This window comes from Pelophylax lessonae, assembly GCF_965119305.1.
Source record: "Pelophylax lessonae genome assembly, chromosome: 1".
Taxonomy (NCBI): Eukaryota; Metazoa; Chordata; class Amphibia; order Anura; family Ranidae; genus Pelophylax; species Pelophylax lessonae.
In genome coordinates, this window is record NC_138768.1 from 895,564,962 (window position 1) to 895,579,642 (window position 14,681).

General features: G+C 47.6%; 1 protein-coding gene across 1 annotated transcript in view; it reads left to right on the forward strand.

Moving 5' to 3' along the window:
- The window catches only part of LOC309544848 (protein AMBP-like), a gene marked incomplete at its 5' end in the record, with an annotated part of 67,704 nt that overhangs the window by 15,111 nt on the left and 37,912 nt on the right, over positions 1-14,681 (forward strand). Inside the window, 2 exons of the mRNA XM_082243831.1 lie at positions 6,624-6,818; positions 10,459-10,639. Coding sequence (XP_082099957.1) covers positions 6,624-6,818; positions 10,459-10,639 — 376 coding nt within the window. The remainder of the gene's footprint in view (positions 1-6,623; positions 6,819-10,458; positions 10,640-14,681) is intronic.

Consider the following 14,681-nt stretch of genomic DNA (forward strand, 5'->3'; position numbering starts at 1 on the left):
TGTACATGTAGATGGATGTGGGTCACCAGATTGTACATGTAGATGGACATGGGTCACCAGATTGTACATGTAGATGGACATGGGTCACCAGATTGTACATGTAGATGGACATGGGTCACCAGATTGTACATGTAGATGGATATGGGTCACCAGATTGTACATGTAGATGGACATAGGTCACCAGATTGTACATGTAGATGGACGTGGGTCACCAGATTGTACATGTAGATGGATGTGGGTCACCAGGTTGTACATGTAGATGGACGTGGGTCACCAGATTGTACATGTAGATGGACATGGGTCACCAGGTTGTACATGTAGATGGATGTGGGTCACCAGGTTGTACATGTAGATGGATGTGGGTCACCAGGTTGTACATGTAGAAGAGAATAAGGGGTGTAAGATAATCTAGTTTATTGAGTACAGCCATGTTCTAGTTCAGGAGTCTTCAGACTTCGGCCCTCCAGTTGTTCAGGAACTACAATCCCCATCATGCCTTGTCATGTCTGTGAATGTCAGAGTTTTGCAATGCCTCATGGGAATTGTAGTTCCACAACAGCTGGAGGGCCGTAGTTTGAGGATCCCTGTTCTAGTTTATTGAGTACAGCCAGGTGTGCTGAGAACCTCTATGGGCCACACACAGAGCCCTCTATAATACTGGTGGGGTTTTGTGGACCCTCGTGTAGTCTGGAGGATCGGGACCCTCACTGACTTCTAAGCCATTTGTAGAATGACTCCAGTGGTAAAGTTTGCCACCCATCGTTCTTGGCTCTGTCCCCGCCCACCTTGGGGTTTCTCGCTTAGCTCATGGTGGTCCTACTCCTCCTATTGGATTTATCATACAATAAAATAAATCACCAATCAGGGATGGTGAAAGCCCCTTGTAATGGGATCCAGGGATCCAGGAAAGTGTCGGGATTACTCCCAGCCTCTTAGAACCTCCGGCAGACCAAAGTTCAGACTTTTCATCATTGCTATGACTGATTTGGTCATTAAATTCAAAAGGTTATTTCTGAGGGGAACTGCTCTGACTGTAAAGAATCCCTTCCTATGCTGAAGTTACACCCCCTCCTAACCTCAGGATATGGGCCTATAAGAGTCAGACTGCCCCTTGTACAGTGGCATGAATCCAGTCTATGCACCCTATGCTCAGTCACCTGCAGTCTAATCATCTAGTTTACAAATCGGCCACGAAACTGAGTGTAAAACGTAGAAGTCTCCGTATGGCCTTCTATAATACGGCAGAAGAGCCGCTTAAAGGGGTTCAGAGGGCGTAACCCAACTCCCTCCAACCAGAAAAGGAGGACGCTCCATCCCCCACATCTGCGGAATTACGCAGTCCGAACCGCCCAATCACAAAATCGAGATAAATAACCAATGAGAGTGAAAAAGGATGAGAAGAAAAGAAGGGGGAGGGGGAAGGGGAAAGGACTCCGTGCTCTGGTCCACCTTACATAGTTACATAGTTACATATTTAGTGAGGGTGAAAAAAGACACCAGTCCATCCAGTTCAACCTATGATGTGTGTGTGTTTGCTGCTAACCGTACATTGTATACCCCTGTATGTTGTACATTGTATACCCCCTGTATGTTGTACATTGTATACCCCTGTATGTTGTACATTGTATACCCCCTGTATGTTGTACATTGTATACCCCTGTATGTTGTACATTGTATACCCCCTGTATGTTGTACATTGTATACCCCTGTATGTTGTACATTGTATACCCCTGTATGTTGTACATTGTATACCCCCTGTATGTTGTACATTGTATACCCCTGTATGTTGTACATTGTATACCCCCTGTATGTTGTACATTGTATACCCCTGTATGTTGTACATTGTATACCCCTGTATGTTATACATTGTATACCCCTGTATGTTGTACATTGTATACCCCTGTATGTTGTACATTGTATACCCCTGTATGTTGTACATTGTATACCCCCTGTATGTTGTACATTGTATACCCCTGTATGTTGTACATTGTATACCCCCTGTATGTTGTACATTGTACACCCCTGTATGTTGTACATTGTACACCCCTGTATGTTGTACATTGTATACCCCTGTATGTTGTACATTGTATACCCCTGTATGTTGTACATTGTATACCCCCTGTATGTTGTACATTGTATACCCCTGTATGTTGTACATTGTATACCCCTGTATGTTGTACATTGTATACCCCTGTATGTTATACATTGTATACCCCTGTATGTTGTACATTGTATACCCCTGTATGTTGTACATTGTATACCCCCCTGTATGTTGTACATTGTATACCCCTGTATGTTGTACATTGTATACCCCTGTATGTTGTACATTGTATACCCCTCTATGTTGTACATTGTATACCCCTGTATGTTGTACATTGTATACCCCCTGTATGTTGTACATTGTATACCCCTCTATGTTGTACATTGTATACCCCCTGTATGTTGTACATTGTATACCCCTGTATGTCGTACATTGTATACCCCCTGTATGTTGTACATTGTATACCCCTGTATGTCATACATTGTATACCCCTGTATGTCGCACATTGTATACCCCTGTATGTCGTACAATGTATACCCCTGTATGTTGTACATTGTATATCCCTGTATGTTGTACATTGTATACCCCTGTATGTTGTGCATTGTATACCCCCTGTATGTTGCACATTGTATACCCCTGTATGTTGCACATTGTATACCCCTGTATGTTGTACATTGTATACCCCTGTATGTTGTACATTGTATACCCCCTGTATGTTGTACATTGTATACCCCTGTATGTTGTACATTGTATACCCCTGTATGTTGTACATTGTATACCCCTGTATGTTGTACATTGTATACCCCTGTATGTTGTACATTGTATACCCCTGTATGTTGTGGTCTTTAAGGTGCCCATATAATGGTTTTTTGAAACTATCAATGCTCCCTGCTGATACCACTGCTTGTGGAAGAGAATTCCACATCCTTACCGCTCTTGCAGTAAAGAACCCCTTACGCACTTTAAGGTTAAACCGCCTTTCCTCTAGTTTTAGTGAGTGGCCACGTGTCTTATTGTATTCCCTTACTCTGAATAGTTTGTTCCTTATGCTCGGGTCACCAGTACACAGAGATGTATAGTAACGAAGTAGAACTACTTAAGTACTGTACTTAAGTACCGAAATGCGCTATCTGTACTTTCCTAGAGTAGAATTTTTTTCTCCTACTTCTACTTTTACTTCACTACATTTTTTTGATGATTTCGATACTTCTACTCAAGTATTTTTTTTTTGTGCTGCATAGTTACTCGTTACTTTTAAAAAAATTACCACTGCCAGAACAGTAGATGGCAGGTTGCATAAAGCTCAAAAAAATGTGTATAATGTCATTTGTAAATCAGCGCATACGAAAATAAATGCTGTGTATAATAAAAGCTGCTATACCAAATCTTTCCAATAAAAAGAAAATATGAAACAAACAAATAAATGGTGCTACAGCGCTTAAAGTGCATCAAGAAACTACTAACAAACACAGGTTAATGATTTGAATAAATCATTTGAAATAATAAAAACAATATGATGTTCAAACTTTTGACTTATTTCTTTAATAACTACATAACACAGTACTTGTACTTCTACTTTCAGTACTTGAGTAGAATTTTTTTTTCAAAACTACTGGTACTTTTTACTTTTAGTACTTAAGTAGCAAATTTTTTGAAAAAACTACTTGCAATACTTAAGTAAAAAAAATGTTGAATACTTTAGTACTTCTACTTAAGTAACTTTTTCTGCGAGCACTTGTACTTTTACTCAAGTAGAAATTTCGAGTACTTTATACAAGTCTGCCAGTACAGTATTTGTACATTGAGATCATATCCCCCCTCAATCGTCTCTTCTCCAGAGAGAATAAGTTCAGTGCTTGTAGTCTTTCCTCATAGCTGATGTCCTCCATTCCCCTAATTATTTTTGTTGCCCTTCTCTGGACTTTCTCCAGTTCCAGCACATCCTTCCTGAGGACCGGTGCCCAGAACTGGACAGCATACTCCAGATGTGGCCGGACCAGAGTCTTGTAGAGAGGGAGAATAATCTCTTTATTTCTGGAGTGAATCCCCTTTTTTATACATCCCAGTATTCTGTTGGCTTTGCTTGCAGCGGCTTGGCATTGCATGCCACTGCCAAGCCTGTTGTCTACCAGTACCCCCAGGTCCTTTTCCATCCTAGACTCACCCAGAGGTTCACCCCCTAGTGAATAGCTTGCTTTCTGGTTTCTGGCCCCCAAGTGCATTACTTTACATTTTTCAACATTAAATCTCATCTGCCATGTAGTTGCCCTTCCCCCACCCCGTTATTTTGTTCAGACCTGCTTGTAAGGTTTCCACATCACCTCATCCAGGATGGAGCCGAGTCAGGGATAATCCGGGGATCATTGGTTAAATATCTGATCCACAGGCCCCATACCTTTTCAAAGACCTTCAGGGTTGCTGGCAGCCATTCATCTAACAAAAGCCAAGAAAGTTTAGGTTTAAGCCGGCCAATCGGGAGCCGACGTCCTGTTTCTGGCTATAGTAGTCTTAGCAGAGTCAAATATAAAGGTGAGAAGTCGTCTCTGGACGTTCGAGGCCTCTTCCATCTTACAGCCTTGTAACGCGTGTTTTGGGGACCGGGTCAGATTAATATGACTACGAGTGAAAATGACGAGACTCTGATCCTTTGGGGAAATGCCACCATGTATGGGAGGCCGTCCCTTCCTAGCCACAGTCCCTGAAACACTTGGATGAAGATCCTGGGACATACAGTGTGCAGCCAATCTGCCCGGTGCCAAATACCATCTCAGTCAGTCAGTACTTTATAGTTTGCTTCGATAATAGAAGTTTAGATGAGTGACCTCAAAGCAACTCGTGCCAACGAGTGCCAATCCCAAAGTTCAACATTTTCCTGGATCCTGTTCCCATTTCACCATACAGCTCTGTGTACCAAAAGTATGAATAGAATAGAATAGAATATACACGGCTCAAAAAAATGAAAGGAACACTTTGAAAACACATCAGATCTCAATGGGGAAAAATATCATGCTGGATATCTATACTGGTATGGACTGGGTACTGTGTTAGGCTCTATAGTGGTATGGACTGGGTACTGTGTTAGGATCTATACTGGTATGGACTGGGTACTGTGTTAGGCTCTATAGTGGTATGGACTGGGTACTGTGTTAGGATCTATACTGGTGTGGACTGGGTAATGTGTTAGGATCTATACTGGTATGGACTGGGTAAAGTGTTAGGATCTATACTGGTATGGACTGGGTAATGTGTTAGGATCTATACTGGTATGGACCGGGTAATGTGTTAGGATCTATACTGGTATGGACTGGGTAATGTGTTAGGATCTATACTGGTATGGACTGGGTAATGTGTTAGGATCTATACTGGTATGGACTGGGTAATGTGTTAGGATCTATACTGGTATGGACCGGGTAATGTGTTAGGATCTATACTGGTATGGACTGGGTAATGTGTTAGGCTCTATACTGGTATGGACTGGGTAATGTGTTAGAATCTATACTGGTGTGGACTGGGTAATGTGTTAGGATCTATACTGGTATGGACTGGGGAATGTGTTAGGATCTATACTGGTGTGGACTGGGTAATGTGTTAGGATCTATACTGGTGTGGACTGGGTAATGCGTTAGGATCTATACTGGTGTGGACTGAGTAATGCGTTAGGATCTATACTGGTATGGACTGGGTAATGTGTTAGGATCTATACTGGTGTGGACTGGGTAATGTGTTAGGATCTATACTGGTATGGACTGGGTAATGTGTTAGGATCTATACTGGTATGGACTGGGTAATGTGTTAGGATCTATACTGGTATGGACTGGGTAATGTGTTAGGATCTATACTGGTATGGACTGGGTAATGTGTTAGGATCTATACTGGTATGGACTGGGTAATGTGTTAGGATCTATACTGGTATGGACTGGGTAATGTGTTAGGATCTATACTGGTATGGACTGGGTAATGTGTTAGGATCTATACTGGTATGGACTGGGTAATGTGTTAGGCTCTATACTGGTATGGACTGGGTAATGTGTTAGGATCTATACTGGTATGGACTGGGTAATGTGTTAGGATCTATATTGGTATGGACTGGGGAATGTGTTAGGATCTATACTGGTATGGACTTGGTAACGTGTTAGGATCTATACTGGTGTGGACTGGGGAATGTGTTAGGATCTATACTGGTATGGACTGGGTAATGTGTTAGGATCTATACTGGTATGGACTGGGTAATGTGTTAGGATCTATACTGGTATGGATTGGGTACTGTGTTAGGATCTATACTGGTATGGACTGGGGAATGTGTTAGGATCTATACTGGTATGGACTGGGTAAAGTGTTAGGATCTATACTGGTATGTACTGGGTAATGTGTTAGGATCTATACTAGTATGGACTGGGTAATGTGTTAGGCTCTATACTGGTATGGACTGGGTAATGTGTTAGGATCTATACTGGTATGGACTGGGGAATGTGTTAGGATCAATACTGGTATGGACTGGGGAATTTTCCCTTCCTCTAATCATAGTTTCTAGTCCTCCACCCCTCGGTCTCCCCAATCTCCTATTGTTGGGTTTGTTCTGTAGATTCGCAGTGTGAAGGGTCGGTGGTGGCGAGTTCTGAACCCGGATCAGAAATCCGATGGACATACATCATATCCCAGGACCGCTGTGACCCCTTCAGGGCAAAAGGCTCAGGAACCGCCCCCAACGTCTTCCTGAGTGAGGAGGATTGTATGAAGAGCTGCTCCACCGAATACAAACAACTCTTCCCACCCGAAGGTAAGAGGAGATTTCTCTCTATTTGGGTGGAGTAGGAGGTGAGGGATGACATCACTGTATATAGGAGGAGTCAGAGGTGAGGGATGACATCACTGTATATGGGTGGAGTGTGGGTGAGGAATGACATCACTGTATATGGGTGGAGTCAGAGGTGAGGGATGACATCACTGTATATGGGTGGAGTGTGGGGTGAGGAATGACATCACTGTATATGGGTGGAGTCATAGGTGAGGGATGACATCACTGTATATGGGTGGAGTCAGAGGTGAGGGATGACATCACTGTATATAGGAGGAGTCAGAGGTGAGGGATGACATTACTGTATATGGATGGAGTCAGAGGTGAGGGATGACATCACTGTATATGGGTGGAGTCAGAGGTGAGGGATGACATCACTGTATATAGGAGGAGTCAGAGATGAGGGATGACATTACTGTATATGGATGGAGTCAGAGGTGAGGGATGACATCACTGTATATGGGTGGAGTCAGAGGTGAGGGATGACATCACTGTATATGGGTGTATTCAGAGGTGAGGGATGACATCACTGTATATGGGTGTATTCAGAGGTGAGGGATGACATCACTGTATATGGGTGTATTCAGAGGTGATGGATGACATCACTGTATATGGGTGGAGTCAGAGGTGAGGGATGACTTCACTGTATATGGGTGGAGTCAGAGGTGAGGGATGACATCACTGTATATGGGTGGAGTCAGAGGTGAGGGATGACATCACTGTATATGGGTGTATTCAGAGGTGAGGGATGACATCACTGTATATGGGTGTATTCAGAGGTGATGGATGACATCACTGTATATGGGTGGAGTCAGAGGTGAGGGATGACTTCACTGTATATGGGTGGAGTCAGAGGTGAGGGATGATATCACTGTATATGGGTGGAGTCAGAGGTGAGGGATGACATCACTGTATATGGGTGGAGTCAGAGATGAGGGATGACATCACTGTATATGGGTGGAGTATGAGGTGAGGAATGACATCACTGTATATGGGTGGAGTCAGAGGTGAGGGATGACATCACTGTATATGGGTGGAGTCAGAGATGAGGGATGACATCACTGTATATGGGTGGAGTCAGAGGTGAGGGATGACATCAATGTATATGGGTGGAGTAGGAAGTGAGGGATGACATCACTGTATATGGGTGGAGTCAGAGGAGAGGGATGACATCACTGTATATGGATGGAGTCAGAGGTGAGGGATGACATCACTGTGTATGGGTGGAATCAGAGGTGAGGGATGACATCACTGTATATGGGTGGAGTCAGAGGTGAGGGATGACATCACTGTATATGGGTGTAGTAGAAGGTGAGGGATGACATCACTGTATATGGGTGTAGTAGAAGGTGAGGGATGACATCACTGTATATGGGTGGAGTCAGAGGTGAGGGATGACATCACTGTATATGGGTGGAGTGTGGGGTGAGGAATGACATCACTGTATATGGGTGGAGTCAGAGGTGAGGGATGACATCACTGTATATAGGTGGAGTCAGAGGTGAGGGATGACATCACTGTATATGGGTGGAGTAGGAAGTGAGGGATGACATTATTGTATATGGGTGGAGCCAGAGGTGAGGGATGACATCACTGTATATGGGTGGAGTCAGAGGTGAGGGATGACATCACTGTATATGGGTGGAGTCAGAGGTGAGGGATGACATCACTGTATATGGGTGGAGTCAGAGGTGAAGGATGACATCACTGTATATGGGTGGGGTCAGAGGTGAGGGATGACATCACTGTATATGGTGGAGTAGGAAGTGAGGGATGACATCATTGTATATGGGTGGAGTCAGAGGTGAGGGATGACATCACTGTATATGGGTGGAGTCAGAGGTGAGGGATGACATCACTGTATATGGGTGGAGTAGGAGGTGAGGGATGACATCACTGTATATGGGTGGAGTCAGAGGTGAGGGATGACATCACTGTATATGGGTGGAGTCAGAGGTGAGGGATGACATCACTGTATATGGGTGGAGTAGAAGGTGAGGGATGACATCACTGTATATGGGTGGAGTCAGAGGTGAGGGATGACATCACTGTATATAGGTGGAGTCAGAGGTGAGGGATGACATCACTGTATATGGGTGGAGTCAGAGGTGTGGGATGACATCACTGTATATGGGTGGAGTCAGAGGTGAGGGATGACATCACTGTATATGGGTGGAGTAGAAGTTGAGTGATGGCATCACTGTATATGGGTGGAGTCAGAGGTGAGGGATGACATCACTGTATATGGGTGGAGTCAGAGGTGAGGGATGACATTACTGTATATGGGTGGAGTCAGAGGTGAGGGATGACATCACTGTATATGGGTGGAGTCAGAGGTGTGGGATGACATCACTGTATATGGGTGGAGTCAGAGGTGAGGGATGACATCACTGTATATGGGTGGAGTAGAAGGTGAGGGATGACATCACTGTATATAGGTGGAGTCAGAGGTGAGGGATGACATCACTGTATATGGGTGGAGTCAGAGGTGAGGGATGACATTACTGTATATGGGTGGAGTAGAAGGTGAGGGATGACATCACTGTATATGGGTGGAGTCAGAGGTGAGGGATGACATCACTGTATATGGGTGGAGTCAGAGGTGAGGGATGACATCACTGTATATGGGTGGAGTCAGAGGTGTGGGATGACATCACTGTATATGGGTGGAGTCAGAGGTGAGGGATGACATCACTGTATATGGGTGGAGTAGAAGGTGAGGGATGACATCACTGTATATGGGTGGAGTCAGAGGTGAGGGATGACATCACTGTATATGGGTGGAGTCAGAGGTGAGGGATGACATCACTGTATATGGGCGGAGTCAGAGGTGAGGGATGACATCACTGTATATGGGTGGAGTCAGAGGTGAGGGATGACATCACTGTATATGGGTGGAGTCAGAGGTGAGGGATGACATCACTGTATATGGGTGGAGTCAGAGGTGAGGGATGACATCACTGTATATGGGTGGAGTCAGAGGTGAGGGATGACATCACTGTATATGGGTGGAGTCAGAGGTGAGGGATGACATCACTGTATATGGGTGGAGTCAGAGGTGAGGGATGACATCACTGTATATGGGCGGAGTCAGAGGTGAGGGATGACATCACTGTATATGGGTGGAGTCAGAGGTGAGGGATGACATCACTGTATATGGGTGAAGTCAGAGGTGGGGGGTGACATCACTGTATATGGGTGGAGTCAGAGGTGAGGGATGACATCACTGTATATGGGTGGAGTCAGAGGTGAGGGATGACATCACTGTATATGGGTGAAGTCAGAGGTGAGGGATGACATCACTGTATATGGGTGGAGTCAGAGGTGAGGGATGACATCACTGTATATGGGTGGAGTCAGAGGTGAGGGATGATATCACTGTATATGGGTGGAGTCAGAGGTGAGGGATGACATCACTGTATATGGGTGGAGTCAGAGGTGAGGGATGACATCACTGTATATGGGTGGAGTCAGAGGTGAGGGATGACATCACTGTATATGGGTGGAGTCAGAGGTGAGGGATGACATCACTATATATATGGGTGGAGTCAGAGATGAGGGATGACATCACTATATATATGGGTGGAGTGATATATCTGACCTCTGTGACTTTTCTTTGCAGATGCGGTGTGTAACCTCACCATGGAGGCGGGGCCTTGCTTGGCTCACCTGATCATGTGGTACTACGATATGGAGAGGGAGGTCTGTGACACCTTCATCTGGGGGGGTTGTCAGGGGAACGGGAACCGGTTTGAGAGCTGGGAGAAGTGCTCCGCCCTCTGCGTCACCCCAAAGAAAGGTTTGTACCTGGAACCCTCCAATCATTGTCCCAATTGTCTGCAGGTCCTGCCCACTTGTGGGATGACTATACAGAATCATGTGATCCACAGGGGGGGCGTGGCCTCTCTGGCTCATTTAGCTGTGTGTGTAATGTGAATGAAATAGAACAGCTGGAAAATGGACGGACACAGCGCTCCAATAATCCATACTATAAGGACTTCCAAAAGAGAAATGAGGGGTGGGGAACATAACCCAAGACTAAACATAAGAGCCCGAACTGGGACACAGGAATCCTAACCGGGTCACAGGAGCCCCAACCGGGTCACAGGAGTCCTAACCGGGTCACAGGAGTCCTAACCGGGTCACAGAAGCCCCAACCGGGTCACAGGAACCCCAACCGGGTCACAGGAGTCCTAACCGGGTCACAGAAGCCCCAACCGGGTCACAGGAGCCCCAACCGGGTCACAGAAGCCCCAATCGGGTCACAGGAGCCCCAACCGGGTCACAGGAGTCCTAACTGGGTCACAGGAGCCCCAACCGGGTCACAGGAGTCCTAACCGGGTCACAGGAGTCCTAACCGGGTCACATGAGCCCCAACCGGGTCACAGGAGCCCCAACCGGGTCACAGGAGTCCTAACTGGGTCACAGGAGCCCCAACCGGGTCACAGGAGCCCCAACCGGGTCGCAGAAGCCCCAACCGGGTCACAGGAGCCCCAACCGGGTCACAGGAGTCCTAACTGGGTCACAGGAGCCCCAACCGGGTCACAGGAGCCCCAACCGGGTCACAGTAATCCTACCTGGGTCACAGGAGCCCCAACCGGGTCACAGGAGTCCTAACTGGGTCACAGGAGCCCCAACCGGGTCACAGGAGCCCCAAACGGGTCACAGGAGTCCTAACCGGGTCACAGGAGCCCCAATCGGGTCGCAGGAGCCCCAACCGGGTCACAGAAACCCCAACCGGGTCGCAGGAGCCCCAACCGGGTCACAGAAACCCCAACCGGGTCACAGAAGCCCCAACCGGGTCACAGGAGCCCCAACCGGGTTACAGGAGCCCCAACTGGGTCACAGAAGCCCCAACCGGGTCACAGAAGCCCCAACCGGGTTACAGGAGCCCCAACTGGGTCACAGAAGCCCCAACCGGATCACAGAAGCCCCAACCAGATCACAGCAGCCCCAATCGGGTCGCAGGAGCCCTAACTGGGTCACAGGAGCCCCAACCGGGTCAAAGGAGCCCCATCTGAAAAATAAGAATGTAAAGAAAAGCACCCCTCAAGAGGGAACAGCCCCTCTTAAACAGCAGCCTGCAAAACTTTGCAGCCAAGAGAAGCACCCGCAGATGCCAAAATATCCACTTTGTAGAACTTTGTGAAGGAATGCACCGACGACCAAGTGGCCGCTTTGCAAACTTGCGATATTGAAGCCGGATGACGGAAGGCCCAAGAAGCACTCAGCGCCCGAGTAGAATGCACCATGGCCGGGTAAAGGAGGAACCTCTAGAATAGGCCTGAGTCACCGTCTGTCTCATCCATCTGGAGATGGTAGCCAAAGAAGCGGCCAGCCCTTTTCTTGGTCCGTCCGTAATGAAATAAAGTGAGTCTGACCTCCGAAAGGACTCTGTAGCTGCCAGATTCACCCGAATCACAGGAACCAAATCCAAGGTATGCAAAGCAAATTCCTTGGGATGAGCCGGCTTGGGACACAAAGAAGGCAACACAATGTCCTCATTCAAATGGAAGTCAGAGACAACTTTGGGCAGGAATGATGGAAAGGGAACCACCTTATCTCTATGGACCACTAAATAGGGACTGCGATAGGATAATGCCACCAACTCTGACACCGTACGGGCCAATGTCACAGCCAACAAGAATGCCACCTTCTGGGACAACGTAGGTGTGACTCACCGTCACTGGGAGTGAAAGATACTTAATGGACACTGAGACTATGGTTTGGATTACTTCAAAGGGGAGATTCCAGTACAAGCTAAGTTGTCGGCTAGCTTTGTATGGGGGCGGCTAGGATTTGGTATATATGTTCAAGACTGTAGGAAGCCGTATACTGACGGAAGTCCACAAGTACAGTGTGGGTTGAGGTTCCGTTACAGTATGCAAGGGAATTTCCCGAATATTCTCAAATGGAGGTTTCTGGAGAACAGAGAGCACTAAGTTTAAATCCCATGACGGGAATAGAGACCGTACGGGTGGAGCCACAAGTTGCACCCCCTGAATGAAGGTACAGACTAGAGAGTGCATGGAGAGGGGTCGCTGAAAGAAGATTGCCAAGGTAGGCACCTGGTCCTTGATGGTACTCAAGACCAACTTCTGCTCAACGTTGAAGAAAGGTTAAGATCTGAGCCACAGAAAAGGATCGAGGATGAGCGCCAATCGAGTCACACCAAGAAATGTACGCTTTCCATGTACGATGGTATATCTTGCTGGAAAACGACTTCCTCACCTTCACCATAGTAGGGATCACTGATCCAGACAGACCTCTATCCCTCAGTACCTGGCTTTCAATAGCTAAGCCATTAAAACCAGCGCAGGATGGTAGATTAGCCCTGGGGACAACTGGTCCTCTCTGAAAGGCAGGGCCGGCCCTACCATGGGTCCCGGTGGGTCCATTGGACCCCAGCAGCACTCTGATAGGGGCAGCAAATCAGTGGCGGACTGGGCCAGAGAGTAGGGTGTGTGGCATGCAGAAGAGAGGCACGGGTGCAATGTTGGAAGAGTGGCACAGGCAGCATGCGGAAGAAAGGCACGGGTACAATGTTGGAGGAGTGGCACAGGCGGCATGCGGAAGAAAGGCACGGGTACAATGTTGGAGGAGTGGCACAGGCGACATGCGGGAGAGAGGAACAGGCGCAATATTGGAAGAGTGGCACAGGCGGCATGCAGAATAGAGGCACAGGAGCGTATGCTTGGAGCTTCAGGATTTGGGGAACTTCGGGCTTCTCTCTGCCAGCCCACCCACCACCTGTAGCACAGAGCCAAGAGTGTCTTGGGGCACTTCCTTTGGCTCTGTGATGGGTCCTGAAAGGAGGTGGGCTGGGACAGAAGTCCTCCAACGGCCGCTGTCCCAGCCCACCTCCTTTGACACGCTGCACCTGTTGGCAGGCAATGGGTGACACAATGCACCTGTTGGCAGGCAATGGGTGACACGCTGCATCTGGTGGCAGGCTATGGGTGACACAATGCACCTGTTGGCAGGCAATGGGTGACACGCTGCATCTGGTAGCAGGCTATGGGTGACACGCTGCATCTGGTGGCAGGCTATGGGTAGGCTATGGGTGACACGCTGCATCTGGGGGCAGGCTATGGGTGACACGCTGCATCTGGTGGCAGGCAATGGGTGACACGCTGCATCTGGTGGCAGGCTATGGGTGACACGCTGCATCTGGTGGCAGGCTATTGGTAGGCTTTGGGTGACACGCTGCACCTGGTGGAAGGCTATGGGTGACACGCTGCACCTGGTGGCAGGCTATGGGTGACACGCTGCATCTGGGGGCAGGCTATTACAATGTAGTAATAGAAATAATGGGATTTGATGATCCTGATACCATATCAAGCATGGTGTCGGGATGATTTAAATGCTAACACCAACCATTCCCCTGACAAATTACCCGCCGCCACTGATAAACCCTGAGACTACATTCCCCCCTCCCCCATCCTTGGCAAAATTGTCCCTGAATGGCATTTGGAAATTGTCATCCTGGGGGGGGGGCAGGGTGGCAAATTCCCCCCGGTCTGCTCTGATATTCCATACAATAGCCACACTGCGTTTCTCCAATACCCAGTGCCAGCCTGTGCTCCTATGGATACCCAGTGCCAGCCTGCGCTCTTATGGATACCCGGTGGCAGTCTGTGCTCCTATGGATTCCTCCTATGGATACCCAATGCCAGCCTATGCTCCTATGGATTCCTCCTATGGATACCCAGTGGTGCCAGCCTGTGCTCCTATGGATTCCTCCTATGGCTACCCAGTGCCAGCCTATGCTCCTATGGATTCCTCCTATGGATACCCAGTGCCGGCCTATGCTCCTATGGATTCCTCCTATGGATACCCAGTGCC